Source organism: Moschus berezovskii, chromosome 12 (genome assembly GCF_049115385.1).
Source record: "Moschus berezovskii isolate FMDL1 chromosome 12, NW_MosBer_1.0, whole genome shotgun sequence".
NCBI classification, from domain to species: domain Eukaryota; kingdom Metazoa; phylum Chordata; class Mammalia; order Artiodactyla; family Moschidae; genus Moschus; species Moschus berezovskii.
The window spans coordinates 26,989,633-27,005,760 of NC_142471.1; the positions used below are offsets into that span (position 1 = coordinate 26,989,633).

The window sequence follows — 16,128 nt, forward strand, 5'->3', positions numbered from 1 at the left end:
CCCACCAGGCTCCTCCATCCATGGGATTTTCCATTATCTAGGTTAGGGGTTCCTTTTTCTGTAAAGGGCCAGAGTGTAAATAGATCATGGTTTGTGAGCCATATAGTCTGTCTCAAATACTAAGCTCTGTTGCTGTAGCATGTAAAAGCTAAAGGAGTGGGATGGCTGTGTTCCAATAAAATTTAATTCAAATTACAAAGAGTTCGAATTCTTTGTAATTGTAGCATGTCACAAAATTGCACTTTTTTTCCTCTCACAGGTCATACAACAGGCAGCAGACCAGATCGCGACCACAAGGTATAGTTTGCCATCCCTGATCTTTTCCAGTGAAGTCACCTTGAGGGCAGAGGAATACGAACAATTGTGTTTTGGATATCCCTGAAGCAGACACCACAAGCTAGACATTTTATGAAGGTCTGTTTGTCACACTATCAACTAAAGTACACATTAATTTTAATGTATTATTTTAGTAGATATGTCAGCATTAATGAAAAACATTCAATTACTACATTACATAACCTTTCTAATCAATTTTTGAATAGATTAATGGTGCTTGGTTTTATCTGCAACACAATACAGGGTAATGTTCAATATTTCCAGTCACACAAACCTGTTTGAGAAAGGGAAATGATCCATTATAGTATGAGGCAGTACTGAAATCAGTAGTTTTCCCGTAGCAGGTACTGTCTTCTTTTCGTTGTGACACAGAAGATGGCTTTATCACAGTAAAATCTGACTCTCCAACTTCCCAGCAATTAAGAAAGTGTTTTTCTTTCCCTCTCGAGTCCAGTGATTCTCCCTTAATGATGCTCAAGCCTCCAGCATGAACTGTTTGCATCAGGTTTTTCTCTATTTGCGACACATCACAGTAGAGTCCTGACCCGCTGAGTGCTGGGCTCATGGACTCAGCCTTTAATTTTCATGCTCTGATCTGACTCAAGTAGCACAAATAAATTCATATAAATGTAAAATCCATGCATCATTTCATCATTTCACAGTATGTTTCAAGCTCAAGATGTCTCCAGTAATTTAATACTCAGTCAAAAACCACCTGCTGCATTTTGCTTCCCATTCCATTTTATCCCAGTACTTCGATTTTAGAATCTTATTTTTTTAAAAGCAAAGCTTCCTACAAGCCTAGTAAATGCTCAAGCATAGGTTTCATTACTTTTCCTATTTTGCAAAATATAACATTTAACTGAATCTCCAATTTTATATCAAATGATAAAATGATAAAACTAAACCCAGCCCCTTTTAGCATGTTAATATATGAGATTTTGTACAAAAAGTCTGCCATGTCCATCCTGTTGCAGAAATAACCACCAGTCTGGGGACCACCATTTATTGCAAGGCTCTCAAACAGCACTAAATTTATTACTTGTAGTGGAATGTGTAAATTGGCTTGGTCTTTCCTCACACCCACACCCTGCATCCCCTCATAGCAAAATTTGTCTCATATCTGTTGTATGTTCATACTCAGAACAAGCCAATGCCAAAAAGGAGCAAAATAGCAAATTTGTTTTAACTTTTTATTAAAACGCTTAAGATACAGATTGACTCTCTTTTGTAAATGACTGTTTTATTTTTCCTGAAATAGGACATATACGCACTCTGATAAAACAGAATGAAAAGTCTCAATTCATGGGAGTTCCTGTACAAAGCTCTGATCCTAACTGTTAGGAGCTGAGCTCCTCACAGCAGCTTCTTTCCTCTATTTTATTATAGGAACTGTGTTTTCTGTGGGGCAAGAAACAGACAGGCGCCACTTGATTTTTCAATCCCAACTCTTTCTCCGGTGGCCAAACTAAACCACTTTCACAAAGAGCTGCCCTGTGTAGAATCCATAGTTTTCTAGCTTGCTAAAAATTGACTAGGAACAAATAGAGAAAAAAAAATAATAAGAAAACTAACACTGAAGCAATCACACCTCTCATATCTCTGGATAGAGAAGTATGGGTTACCTTTAGCCAAAGGAAATCAAAAGTATGCAACTACCTAGTTCATTCACCATTAGCTAGATTTGTTCACTTAAGGCTTTAACCCCTTTCCAAACCGGCAATGCTTGCTAATGAATGAAAGACTTGCTCTTCCCAGCTTTATGCTTCGTTGAGCCTCTGCATTTGGTACCTAGCCGTTAAAAAGTATGCTTTCCCCACAGGTCAGTACTGAAGACTAATGATGTGAAATCCAACTAAAGAAAAATACTCTCACCCCAGGAATGTGTTATCAACACTTTCCATGCTCTCACATTAAAAGCAAGAATCCACTGAATTTGGTTCAGTCCTCTGCAAATCAGCAACATCACAATTTTCAATGCTGAGAAAAATACCTCTAATATTTCATTAAAGAAGATATCCTTCCACATGAAGACCATCTCTTATCCCTTCATCCTTTACTACAAGGGTAAAACATTGGTTAAGATCATGAAAATCCAATTTCACACGTGGCATTAGGAAAATGGAATGCTGTAAAAATAACCCTTATCACACCACTGGGGATGCTGAGGCTTTTATACCAGGTGCTAACTGACAAGTGATGCTGGCTCAACAGGAATAGCTCAACACAGTTCTTGGATTAGAATTTCCCCAGGTTATTTCTAGCCTGGAGAAAGACAATTTCATAACACCTCCCACCCACCCCCAAAATCTGGAAAAGTTACAGATGATAACCTTTAACACCAAAAAAAAATTGATAACCAATACAAAAAACAGTTCATGAAGTCCAATAAAGAAATCAAATTCTGCAAGTGGAGTAAATCTTTCCTAGATTCAAACAAATGTTACAATATCAGATGTCGAAGTTCTCAACTCACAGAGTCCTTAACTTTGTCCTGTGTGACTCTCCTATTGAGAAAAAAATTTCCCCTAGAATTTGCAAAAATGACTGAGACACACCTGCAATGTGTGACAACATAGGAGATGTTCTCACATCTTTCATGAGGTGAAAGTCACTTTTTACAACTGAAAATGAAAAAGGTGCTACAGAAAGAAATGAAATTTTAAAACTACATAAAAGCAAAGACTGGCTGAAATTGCTAACTTATTGAGTGAAGACAGTAACAATAACCCACACTAGAACCAACTCCTCCGCAGTGACCCATCTGCTATCCATGCTGGGATGAGACATGACCGGAGCCCACCACGGTGGAAACCAGCCTCAGCTGCGAGGCTGGAGTTCTGCTCTTTCCTGGTGCTCTGTGCACACGGTGGTGCCACCTACTAAAGGCAGTCAGGGAGACGGAGGAGCCTCTCTCACCAGCCTGCCGTTCACTTAACTGAGCTCTGGACTCCAACGTGTATCTGTGCATAATTTTATGAAGTAGCTAAATGCCATTCACTAGATTAAAAAAAAAAAAGAAAAGAAAACTCTGGACCAAGTACATTGTGAACTTAAAAAAAAGTTATGACGAGGGTCACCAATTACATTAACAACACTTTCTTTAAAAAATAGAATCACTTTCTTTTGAAATCAACCACAGTGGTGAGACGTGTTTTTCTTTCCAGGTGGTCCGTGATGGCAGACAGCTCTACTTGACAAATCCCGCCACCTCCACGTCCCGGGGTGCTGACCTGCACCAGCACGTGGGGCAGCATTACCTCCCAACAGTGTGGAGAAGAGCACATGTCACCACTGGGCGATGAGAGAGCAGACAGAGACTCTTGGCTTCTCAACGCCAGACACGGTCGGAGAGCTTTCCTTGTTCTATTAGAAAAGTTCATGAGGAAGCTGTGAATAGGATCAGTCCAGAGAAGTAAAACTCTTTTATTTTCACTGTCCAAACATCAGTCAATATACTGGGAGAGCCAGCGGAAGCCCTCACCGTATCCTTGCCTCTTGAGCACACTGCACATGAACACTTCCATGGGGCGGGCATTCAGCTCTTTCAGGGTCACATTCCCCTAGGGGAGGCAAAACCAAGATGTTAGCATTTCCATGTGGAAAAGCTTGCAAGGGTGATGACAAAAGTCACTTTCTCCATCCGTCAGAAGCAAATCTGAGCAGGGATTAATTACAGAAATGTGGTCAAGGCCACTGGGGTTCGTGCTTTCAGCTGAGTCCTACCCCCAGATTCTCTCACTGTGAACACCTTTGCTTTGAACGCACCAACTGGTTCATCTGGAAAGCTATGGCAACAAACCAAGAAAAGCATATTCTCTTATGGACAAAAGAAGCCCAGGATTTCTTAGAAATAAGGACATTCGTATTAATACAAGCATTCAGAAATATATACCAATGACAGGTTATGTCAAGAAAATTAAAAATTCATGTGTGTCTAAAATGGAAAACTAAGTTAATGAAGTATTTCTAGAAAGAACTATATAACTAAGAAGAGGCAAGACTAAGGAACCATGCAAAAAATCATGAAGTTACAGATTCCAGAAAAGGAAATTTTTAAAAATTAAATATACCAAACCTTATGCTAAAAAGACCAGGATTCCTATAAACTAAAGCTGATCTGGATTTTTCCCTCACAAGCACACTTTTCTGCAACAAGATTCTACTGATCTGGAAGATTTGCGTTCTATTCCTGGTTTTATCACTGACTTGCTGTGTAGACTTGAACCAATCACTCTTAGTTTCCTCATCTCCAAACAGGGTAACAGTCCTACCTCTCTCAGCAGGGAGCACAGAGAATAACCCAGTACTCTGATTTCAATGCTTGGAAAATGATATAAATGAGCACTCTTCATAACCTAAATTTTCCAGTCCAAAAAAATTTCTAACTAAAGACTCTTTCAAATACCTGAGGCAAACTCTTATTAGAAAACAGGGGAAGAAAGAACACGCTCCAGCCTTCACAGTCTACAAATCACCTCTAGAAAAACAAATGTTAAGCCCAGTTACTTTTAAAAAACAAGTAAAATCTAGATTGCAAAACACGAATGTTTCAAAAGCTGGGATTTGTCTGGATAATGTATCTGCTGAAGATTTTTTCTCTTACCTTTCCTGTGGTCTGTCCATAAAGCCCAAATATCTCACGGAGTTTTTCTTCACTGATTGCATCTGTTCTGTCAATTTTGTTACCCAAGATAAGGATTGGCACGTTGGATATTGTTTCATCTGTCATTAAAGCCTAAAGCCAAGATTTAAAAAAAGAGCTGTCTGAGGAATCTATAAAAGCACACCAGACAATGAAGATAATTTCGCCTTTCACTTGTCTACAAGGTACCAAATGTAGAGTGAAAATCTGATCATATTTATACTTGAGTGATTAACTAAAAAAGTTAACCTTGACATTCCATAACACCCTTATCTTTAGGCAAAAAGCCCCTAAAAATTACCTTGACATTGTTAAAAATTCCCCAAAAGCTTCAAAACAATTATAATGTAAAGTTGTGTCTATTTGTAAAGCCAGCAGAACCTTAACTCTGAGCTAAATCACTCAACCACAGACCATCCTCAGCTCTCCACTGAGCACTGTCCAGGAAGAACAAAGCTCTGGCTACAGAACCTCAAAGATGACTACAGGAAACCCCAAGTATTCACTAGATGTCCCTGTGTGCAACGTACTATCCCCAACAACGACAGGAAGACAAAAGAAAGGTAAGACACATCCCTGGCTCAAGAAATCCTCACTCTATGCTCATCTCTCAATAAAGCAAGGGAAGTGGATGATTAACTGTCACAATGCATAGGAAGAGAATACAAATACTAAAAGACATTCAGGAAAATAAAACAGTGACGTGGACTTAGGCAAAGTCTTAACAAAGATGTGGAAACTAAACTGGACTCTGAAGGAGGGGCAGGGCTTGGATACGCAGAACCCAAAGCATGAAGAATATAAGCAATGGCTTTATAGTAGGAAGAGTTCATAAAGCCATATGGAGTATCACCTGGCTGGATTAAAGCATCTATGTTGAGTAAATGAGTTGGGATGGTATGACAAATATTATGGTGCCAATCTGAGAAGTTAGCTGCAACAGACCTTAAATCCAGGAATTATTTGATAGAATCTACACTTCCAGTACAATGAATTCTCAAAGAGTATCTATCTGTGGTGCTCAGGTAAGGGATGATGATCTAGCCTAAGATAGCAGCACGTACTGAATAGTGCAGCAAGCATTCCGGAGAAAGAAGTGAAGAGACTGATGTCTAAATGGTAAGACAGACAACACAGGAGTCGAAGGTGGCAAAGATTTCAAGCCTGGGAATCTATTTCACTGACAGGAAGAGCTAGGAAAGGAATGCAGAATTAAAAGGATAAAGGGAAACCTACTATGAACATCTCAAGTACCAAGAAACGTTAGACAAAATCAGAGTAAGGATGTCATTCATTCATAAATAGTAACAAAATGCATATTATATGCCCAGGGCTTTACTAGATATGGGGGTTTCACAAAGAAATAAGATCCCTACATCTAAGTTCCAGTGGAAAAGACCTAAGAAAATTAGTAAAAACAACAGATGCTGGTAACAGTCTGAGAGGTCAGAGAAGGCTTCTCAGAAACAGTCATACCTGAATTCTGGGATCTCTTAAAGGACATTTAGAAATTTACGAGCAAAAGGGGGTAAGGGTCAGGTGAGAAAACCAGAGACAGTTACTTCTGAATATTCAAGGGAGGGCAAGTTGTTACCTATGTTGGGAATGTAGTTCAAAGCAGGCAACAGAAAAGCTGGAGAAATAAACAGAAGATTATAAAAGAACTTAGGTGCTATGCAGAAGAGCTGTAGATTTTACCCCCAGACTGGTAAGAGATCTATTCAAGGATACTAAGAAGGACAAAGACAAGTGTATGTGGCAGGAGGGTGGTGAGATCTATAGTGATTCACTGCATGTCCAGGGAGAGGACGGGGGAGGCGAATAGTTCCATCCTGGGAGGGCAGAACTGGTAGAAAGAGTTTCTAATAAGTAGTACTATGTATGAGGTTGGAACTCAAGAGAGATTCAAATAACAGAAACCCCCATTTGGGGGTCACTGGCATGATGGGTGCAGATGAAAGAATGGGAGAAGCCTGGACCAGCCTGGGAAAAAGTACAGACCCTGGGGAGCACCAAGATTTAAGGGCCAAGCAGGGGAACGGGTGCTTGTGCCAAGAGTCAGAGAAGTATCAGCCAGAGAGAACACCAAAGCCAAGAATGTAAAGGGGAGTTTACAGAGAGAATGACGAGTGCCAAGGGGTCAAGTAAGGGAGGGATCGTAAGACTACAGCTTCAGATTCAACAAACATACTTACACCAGAGAGAGATTCAAATTGCCAGGAAAAAGAATGCAGAGAGTTATAAATCAAAGAAAAAGAAGAGGTACAGAGTGACACAGTATGGATTACAAAGGCAACGTTACAGAAATTATCAAGACAAGAAAAATGCAATGTTGAAAAGGGAAAAAATATGACATGAATCCTAGTTGGTATCAAACAAAGCATGTGACCAAAACTGAAGACAGAAAAGCCTGTTAAGGTCTGGGAAGTCACTCAGTGCCAAAGGTTGGGCAGGTACAACCTGAGAACACAGATTCAAAAACGCAAAAAACTCTAATATCTCTTTTAAGGTTTCACTATGCCAACACATCATAAAGAGTGAACATATGTGACGCATGAAAGGGAAAGACATTAATTATGCTGGGAAAACAGGCATTAACTGTGGAATGTCCTGAGCAAACTGCACATAGAATCACCCTATGATAAATTTAAGCAAAGTTAATTTACTTGCATTCAAGCCAAGTTTCCTCAGAATACTGAAAAATAATGTTTTTGATTTTAAAACATTTTCTTCCTGTAGCTAGGACTTTTACCAAATGTTAACTGGAATGATTAAGTACTGGCACTACTCAGTTGTACTTCTTAAAAGAAACAGAGGCCAAGAAAAGAAAAAGAAAATATAAACATACGTTAAGCTCAACTTTGGATTCCATAAGTCGAGGATGATCTGCACAGTCCACCAGAAAGACAATCCCATTAATTGCTGGGAGGTAATTTTTCCAAACCCGACGTGCTAAAAAGCAAAGTTTGCAGTTGCATCAATTTAACAACATATATGCTGAATATGAATAACCTAATGGTCTATGAAGTAAGCAAATTCTGGCCAGGTTTCAATAGCATTAAACTCTGTACAGATTCTCTAAGTCCTAGCCAGTATTAAGTCAGAACAGAGGAAAAATAAACTGATGGTCCGTGAACTGAATCTGCTTTATTTAAATACTAAAATAAGGGTTTTCTGCCTGATTTCCTGAAAAAGTACAACATCTGGCAATCCCATGCCTATCAGTCCACATATACTGGATGGATAATAATCAGCTGGAACTGAGTGGTGGCTGCCCCTTTACATGCGGCCTCAGTTCTTTAGTCTGTCAAAGTTTCCACCACTTCCTACTGTCTCACTCCCAATTTCACTCACTTAAATGACCTACCTCACCCGGAGCCATTTTAGTTTGCAACTTCTGAGTTAGAGTATCAGGATGCAAATTATTTATCCATATAACTCTAGTCCCAAGTTAGTTCCTAACTAACCAATTTGTAACCGTACTGACACTTTCATCCACTCAGCCCACAGGGAGACAGGGCTTGCCAGGTGGTTGATGTTTCCAGGCCAATTACCTCAGTCTCCTAATTTAACCCAGTGTGCCTTATAAATTTCAATTTTTGGTTTATAACATGATGTGACAATGATCTGGGAAGCAGTGCTTTAACTGTATTATAATTTCTAAGCCATTCATTTCTATGGGATGATTAAGGAAGCATTTCTACATCAAACATTTAACAGTGGTCACCTCTGAAGAGCAGGAATGGGAAGGAGAAGTTGGGGGAATTTCACTTTTACCTTTCAGATTTGTATACTCATCGTATACTGAATTTGCTACATTAATCCTGGACTACTTTTATAAGTTAAATTTTTAAGTTATACCAAAAAACAAAAAACCCTCCAAATATAGAACATCTCAGTAATTTGTGTAAAATGTAGCAAGGTTATTATGGAAAAAATGTTTCTGTTAAGTAAATTTTCCTCAAACAAAACTATGGACAAATCTTTCTTTATAATGGGATTATATCCCAATAAATCCATTTTAAGTTGAAAATCTCCTAAGTCAAAATGTATTTGATAAACCTTCCAAATATAGCTTAACCTAGCCTATCTTAAAAGTGCTCAGAACATTTATATCAGCTTATAGTTGGGCAAAATCATCTAACACAAAGCCTATTTTATGATGTGTTGACTCTCTCATGAAATTCATTGAATGCTGTATGTTTGTATGAAATACTGTATGAAAAAAAGAATGATGCATGGGCACAGAACAATTTTAAGTGTACCAGTTGTTTACTCTTGGGATCACGTGGCTGACTGGGAGCTGCCCAGCATGACGAAAGGCTATTTATCATAAAGTAAAAAATCTTAAGTTAAATCATTGTTAAGTTGGAGACAATCTGTACATAAATGCATTTCCTTTTCTACTCTATCAAAACCTGAAAGCTAAATTTATCACACCAAATAATATACAATTCCCAATTCAGGTATCTAAAAACACCTCCTCCTTCTGCATTCTCCAGATGGTCTCAGTTCAGTTTACAACTATTTTATCTCTGAATTTAAGTCTGTAAGTGGTTACAGATACTTCTGAAAGAAGCAGAAAAGATACCGTGCACCATTCTCTACCGGAATGAAAATGATACAAGCTTATTATAAGAAAAAAGGAACCAAGATCATCTGTAGCCCTCCATCAATACATAGCTACTGCTAATGTTTCTGTACATGTTCTTTCAATCACTTTTCTGTATAGGTATTTTATGTGCTGATGATCATTTTACATATATGATTTTGTAGGATATAAATATTACAAGAATAAAATAAGTGTAATGTTAACGAAATCACTGACTATAAAGTCATGCCAAATGTAAACTGGGCATCCATCAGATAAAGATGCCCCAAATTCTACATAAACACCAAATAGGAATCTGGGAACCAATGGACATAGGCTGAGTAAGGCACAAAGCACTGAGGAGAACAACAAGGCAGAAGAAAATGTTCCACCAACTGCCCCAAATGGGGAGAGTACACAAAATATCAGTTCAGATCAAAGTGATCACAAATAGTCACTGTACTATCTTTGCAACTCTTTTGACAAATTTAAAATGACTTACAAATTACAAATAATTTCCTACATACAGTCCACTGAATAAATGACAAAAAAGAGACATGATTAAATTCAACATGTGATATTGTACTGGATCTTGTTTAACAGAGGAAAAATGTTTAAAGGAGCTTACCAGAAGAAATGACCAAAAAAGGCAGTATACACTATAGAGTTGATAAATAAAACTGTCTGGGTTTGACAATTATGATTACGTAAGGGAATATTCATGTTATCAGAAAGCAATTTAAAAGGTATATATGAGACCCTGCTTTGAAAAAGGGGAACAAAATGATCCAGAAGCCAACATCACCCTTCCACTGAATCATCTCTTACCTTGCTCATGCCCACCAAGATCAAAAGTTGTAAAAGTCATTCCAGCAATTGTCAGCTCTTCTGATGCTGAAAAATAAAGGAAGGAAATAAACTTCTCCATCCAACAAGGCCAAGCTACCAAAATTATAATCCAATACAAACGTAAAACCTAATGAAGTTTTCACTTTGTAAAGAAAAGGATACAAGGGTGAAAATACCCTTCAATTATTTTAAAGAGCCAAGTCTCTTTTTCTCCAAAGTGTTTGCTACTCCTTAGAGGTAGATATGGGAGATGGATGCCATGGCAGGACTAGTGAGAACAGACAGTGACAAAGTTCCAGGGGTCTTTAGATTCATGGGTATTTGACTTGAGCGAACCTATAGAGAATTTTTTGTCAAGTCTTTTGGGGCTTCTATAAATAAAAGAACTGCATTAATTGGAGATCCATCCTCTAACCCTGACACTGACCCTCAAATAACAAAAGGTCCCCAGGTATTTTCAAACCTACTAGGATGTAATGTTGGAACATGCTGGCCCAGCCTGTCATCTTTGAGCATGTGTAGAAGAGTGGTTTTGCCTGCATTGTCCAAACCCAAGAATACAAGTTTTCCAGATTTCTTGTAAAGTCCTAAAAAAGGAAAAAAAAAAAATAGCATAATTAGCTCCTACACAGCAAAATCTACCTATATTTAAATTGTTTCAGGAAATGCGCATCATTTGAAATGTGTATTTCAAGGAAACGGCTTTACCTAGGAACTGGAGCACACTGCTGAAGCCATTGTAGATCCACTCAAAGATGAAAGACATTATTATGCTTACTCCCTGTATAAAATAGGAAAGCAGCAAACATTAGCCTTCTGAATGCTGGTACATTTCTGGAGATGTTAACTCTCATTTGCTGGCCCTCAGGCATGGTCACAGCCCCATGTTTTTAGACCTAAAAAAATAAAGGATTTTGCACCCTGGAGGGAAGTCTCTGGGGTACTCAGATCTGCATAAACTCCCGATTTTCCATCAGTTTCCAATCTATGATACTCGGAGGACTAGGCATTAAAGATACACTTTCCTCTTTCACTGTATGACTCACTTCTCCAGGCAGCTGCTCATTCACATTCCCTAGATACACCACAGCTCTCTACCAGTTAACAAAACTTCTAGGAAATCAGCCTCATCAATAATCTGGATCAAAATGTCACACTGATGTGCTAACTAGAAAACAAGAATAAAGGCATATTAACCTGAATGAAAAGCATATTAACCCATTCTTGTAAACAACTCTTAAAATACAAGGTCGCTAAAATCCTACTAGCTGGCACAATTTGCACTGCTCCGTTTACCAATTCTCTCTCTTCTTAAACAGTATTGTTTAACCTCTTTTATAGATGTGTCTCAAGTTAGAAAAAGATGACAGCACTATGTTGGAGAGCCACGAAGAGATAAGAGAGTCCAATCATAATGTGAATAATTAAGACCCACCTAACCCATTTTACAAATATGGACTTTCTTAAAATAAGAAAATTCATTCAGGACATAGAGGTAGGTTCCTACCCAAGTACATACCTCAATACTGATATTAACATCACCTTTTCTACTGTTTCCCATAAGCCCAGACAAAACAAAAGATGACCCAAAGCTACTAAAAGGTATACATATACTGGGAATAAGTAAGAGGACCTCTAAATTTAACAGTAAAACAGTAATAGACTCTAGAGCCAATGGTGGGTGTTTAGTTTTCTCAGAGTCAGCATTTCCTGATCCCAGTGAATTTTTGCCTCAGCACCTCAGATTTGGTGCAGAAAAAGGAATGATCCCCCACTTTCACTCCTCTCCAACAGCAAGAACACCTTAATGCAAGGCTTTATACTAGATGTGGCCAACTGCTATCAAATTTCCTAAAGTTTTATTTTTTTTAAAAAGTAAAGGTTTACTGTAAAAGGATAGCTACAAAAACCTACCTATATTCATTTAAAGAATGAGACAGTATATGTTAATTTTCTTTTTCATCCAATTACTGTCTTTGTTTTGGTTTGGTTTTCTTTATCAGACTGCTTAGTGCTTATCTTCTATAGCTTACCATAGGTGGGTCAAAAGAAGCTTGGGAGTTTGGGTGGGAGTAGAGACTGAGGGAAAAGCTTTTATACAAAGATACTAAATAAGGATTATTTTGCATTCTTCAGCAACATCAAAATATATTTTGATAGAAAAGCCAAATTTAGTATGTTAAATAATAGTTTTGTCTGGAAATTTAGTCTCTAAGAAGTCCAATGACTTAAATACACTTACAAAGTTCCTATGCTTAAGTTTCCACTGTTGGTAAGTAAAAGAAAAATGTGCCTCTCCTCAGCAATCCTACCACACCAGTCATCCTTCCCTACTTTTTCTCTACCACTTGAACCACGTCTCACCTTTAGAAAGCATGTCTCATTAAGGTCACTCCCACTGATTTCAACTTTAAAACCCAACACATATATTCATTTCTACTACAGTGGTTTGCAGTCAGTACTTTATAGACATTTTGGAAAGTTTTACCACATTATAGAAGTGTTCCCAATTAGATAAATTCTCTGGAGGCAACAGAATGGCGGAAAATCCCATTTTAAGGAATTTTTCATAATTAACTGAACTACTTTAACTTTCCAGTTTATTTTTCCTTGATATCACCATTTCAAAAATCCTATAATTCTTTGCTCCAAAATGAAGATGATGTTAAAAAATTTTAAAAAAAAACCCTTACTGGACCCAAAGAACCTCACAGTAGTGCTACCAAAAGAGGAAATGGCTCTGATGGTGCCTCCATCCTTGAGATATTAGGCTTTGCACCCTCAAATGACTAGTTTTTCAGTTTATAAGATGCCTGTACATACATCTCATTTCAGCCTCATACTAACCCTAGAAGATAGGGATCCCTGGCTTCATTTAACAAGATGAGGGCGCTGATGGTCCCAGATTAGTTAGCTTAACCAAGACAGCTCAGCTGAAAAGGTAACAATGCCAAGACTCAAACCCTCCTCTTTTAATGCCAAAGTCAAAGCCCTTCCTTTTAATATCACATAAAATTACAATGCAAATCACAAAACTGCTTTAAAAAACAAACTTTCTTAAACCACCAGTTACACCTATGATAATCCAATGTTTTCATCCTTATAACTCATCACAACTTTTAAACCATAAGTTAAATAACTAGCACTTTATTTCTTTCCTAGCCTTGATCTGATCCACTTTACCACCTTATGGCATCTTATGGCAAATAGCTTAAGGGGTCTAACTACCAACAAAAGCACTGCCAACGTACCTAAAATTTGCAAATTTAAGGACTGCTGCTGCTGCTAAGTCACTTCAGTCGTGTCCGACTCTGTGTGACCCCATAGATGGAAGCCCACCAGGCTCCCCCGTCCCTGGGATTCTCCAAGCAAGAACACTGGAGTGGGTTGCCATTTCCTTCTCCAGTGTGTGACGGATGATTCAAATAAATAAAGAGCATTAGACTGACGATCAGTCAATAAAAAACCTATGCATGACTTATATTGCACATACTCGTTACTTATATATGCTCCGAGCAACTTTAAGACACTATTTCAGACAGATTTGGGATAGCAAGCAGCTGGCTTTTGGTTAGGAAACTCTGCTTAGCTGCAGGGTAAATGTCAAAGGTCAGCCCCACTACAAAACTCTGTCAAGCCCCATCACAACCTAGACAGATGTACCGAAATAAAAGAGAAAAAACAAGAATAATGGAAAATACTGAGATATTTTTCACATGCACTGAAGAGAGGGAAAAGGGGGGAGGCGGAAGAAGAAAACACGGGGTTCAACCCAGGATAGCAGATGATAATACACGGCTGAAGTGGGGGGTGGGGAGAGCCCTGGACTAGGAGCCAGGATATCTAGTTCGAACGGTCTCACTTGCTATCTGCGGGGTCTTGAGCAATTCACTATGCCTCTATAGGCCTTAATCTCTAAAAAGAAAAAAAAAAAAAGGATAATTATCAAGGACTTCAATCCACCCCACCGAGGGCTGAGACTCATCCGAGACAGGGGATGTGAAGCCGATTCGTAAACCGGGACGCACAGTAAAGACAGGAAAACTGGTATTCTGCCCAACAGCTGCCAAGACCCCCGAGCGAAATGCGGATGGACCCGATACCCGTGAGTCCGGCAGGCAACAGGAGCAAACCCGGCCAGGCCGGCCCGTCCCCGCCCAGAACAAACCCCGCGGCCCCACAGAACCGCCTGCGTGTCACTTCCTCCCCCAACCTCGCCTGCGCCGGCCTCCACCCTGACCCTCCCTGCCCGCCACCTTCGCGCCTCCGGCCCCAGCTCCCTCCTTCGCCGAGGTCCCCAGACTCACGGCCCAAGGGGTTCCTCCGGCGGCAGCAGGCGGCTTGGACCCTCCCTCACAGCACACAGCCCAGCAGCACCCGGGGCCGCCAGCTACTCGCCGGATATACGTAACAGCCCCTCCCCAGAACTTCCGGGCGCGGGCTCGTCCCCACCCCTTCGTAGCGTCACGGCGCTTGGCCGTCGGTGCCGCCCTACCAGCGACCGGGGCCGCGGAGGGGCGGGCCTCGGCGTGACGCGGCTCTCCGGGGCGGGCTCCACCTCGCGTAGGGAGTTCGGCAAGCGCGAGACGTGGCAGCTCTGCAGCCCGGTGGGTGGGGAAGGGTTCTGGAGTCTCGCAGCGAAACTAGGAGCTCAGCTATCGGGTGCCGATACGAGTGCGTGTGTTTCTAGACGCTCGGGGAAAGTCAGAAGTGGCGACCAGCGGGTAGGTAGGTTCTCGGAAGGAAGAGTTGACCTGAGAGCCCTCGACCTAAGATGGATTTCCGTAAGCTTCAGCGTTATGTCACAGTTCCCTGGGATAACCTGTTTTCTAGAACAGCTAATGCTCATTGAGTATTTATGTTCCAGTTCACTGAGTACTTTGCACGCCTCATCTCATTTGACCCTCGTCACAGCCCTGTGAAGCCGATACCATTGTTATCCCCAGTTTACAAATGAGAGAATCAAAGTTCATCGTACTCTGGTAACCAAACCCAAGTTCATACTCTAGGAAGTGGCAAAGCACTTCCAAACCAAAACTTCGGTTCCTGTTATACTGTCATTCACCTGCATTTCACCATTTAATTATGAGGACAGCCCTATGAGATTGGCATTATTGCTCTCATCTTCAGGTAATAAAATTGAGTTATATGGAAAGATGAATGATGCTTTTGGATGGAAGACGCAATATAACGATCTCAATTTTCTGTAAGTAAAATTACAAGTTTAACATAGTTCTTATAAAAGTACAAATAGGATTAATTAAACTACCCTGTTCGTTCCTAAAATTCAAATGGAAAAATAAACAAGAATAGGCAGAAAACAGTCTCTGAAAAAGAACGTGGAGGGGGATCTAGCACTCAGATATAAAAACATTATCAGTTCAGGTCAGTTCAGTTCAGTCGCTCAATCGTGTCCAACTCTTTGCGACCCCATGGACTGCAGCACGCCAGGCCTCCCTGTCCATCACCAACTCCTGGAGCCACTCAAACTCATGTCCATCTTGTCTATGATGCCATCCAACTATCGCATCCTCTGTCATCCTCTTCTCTTCTCGCCTTCAATCTTTCCCAGCATCAGAGTCTTTTCCATTGAGTCACTTCTTCATATCAGGTGGCCAAAGTATTGGAGTTTCAGCATCAGTCCTTCTAATGAATATTCAGGGACTGATTTCCTTTAGGATGGACTGGTTGAATCCCCTTGCAGTCC

At 40.0% G+C, this 16,128-nt stretch overlaps 1 protein-coding gene across 1 annotated transcript; it reads right to left on the bottom strand.

The window, feature by feature from the left end:
* Positions 1-1,515: 1,515 nt before the first annotated feature.
* Positions 1,516-14,843, bottom strand: SAR1A (secretion associated Ras related GTPase 1A). The gene is made up of 7 exons (XM_055425560.2): positions 14,729-14,843; positions 11,130-11,202; positions 10,889-11,008; positions 10,401-10,466; positions 7,830-7,933; positions 4,943-5,074; positions 1,516-3,899 (listed from the first exon to the last, which is right to left on the bottom strand). Exons 2-7 carry the CDS (start codon positions 11,185-11,187, stop codon positions 3,783-3,785), a joined length of 597 nt encoding a protein of 198 aa, XP_055281535.1. The 5' UTR covers positions 11,188-11,202; positions 14,729-14,843; the 3' UTR covers positions 1,516-3,782.
* Positions 14,844-16,128: the final 1,285 nt, after the last annotated feature.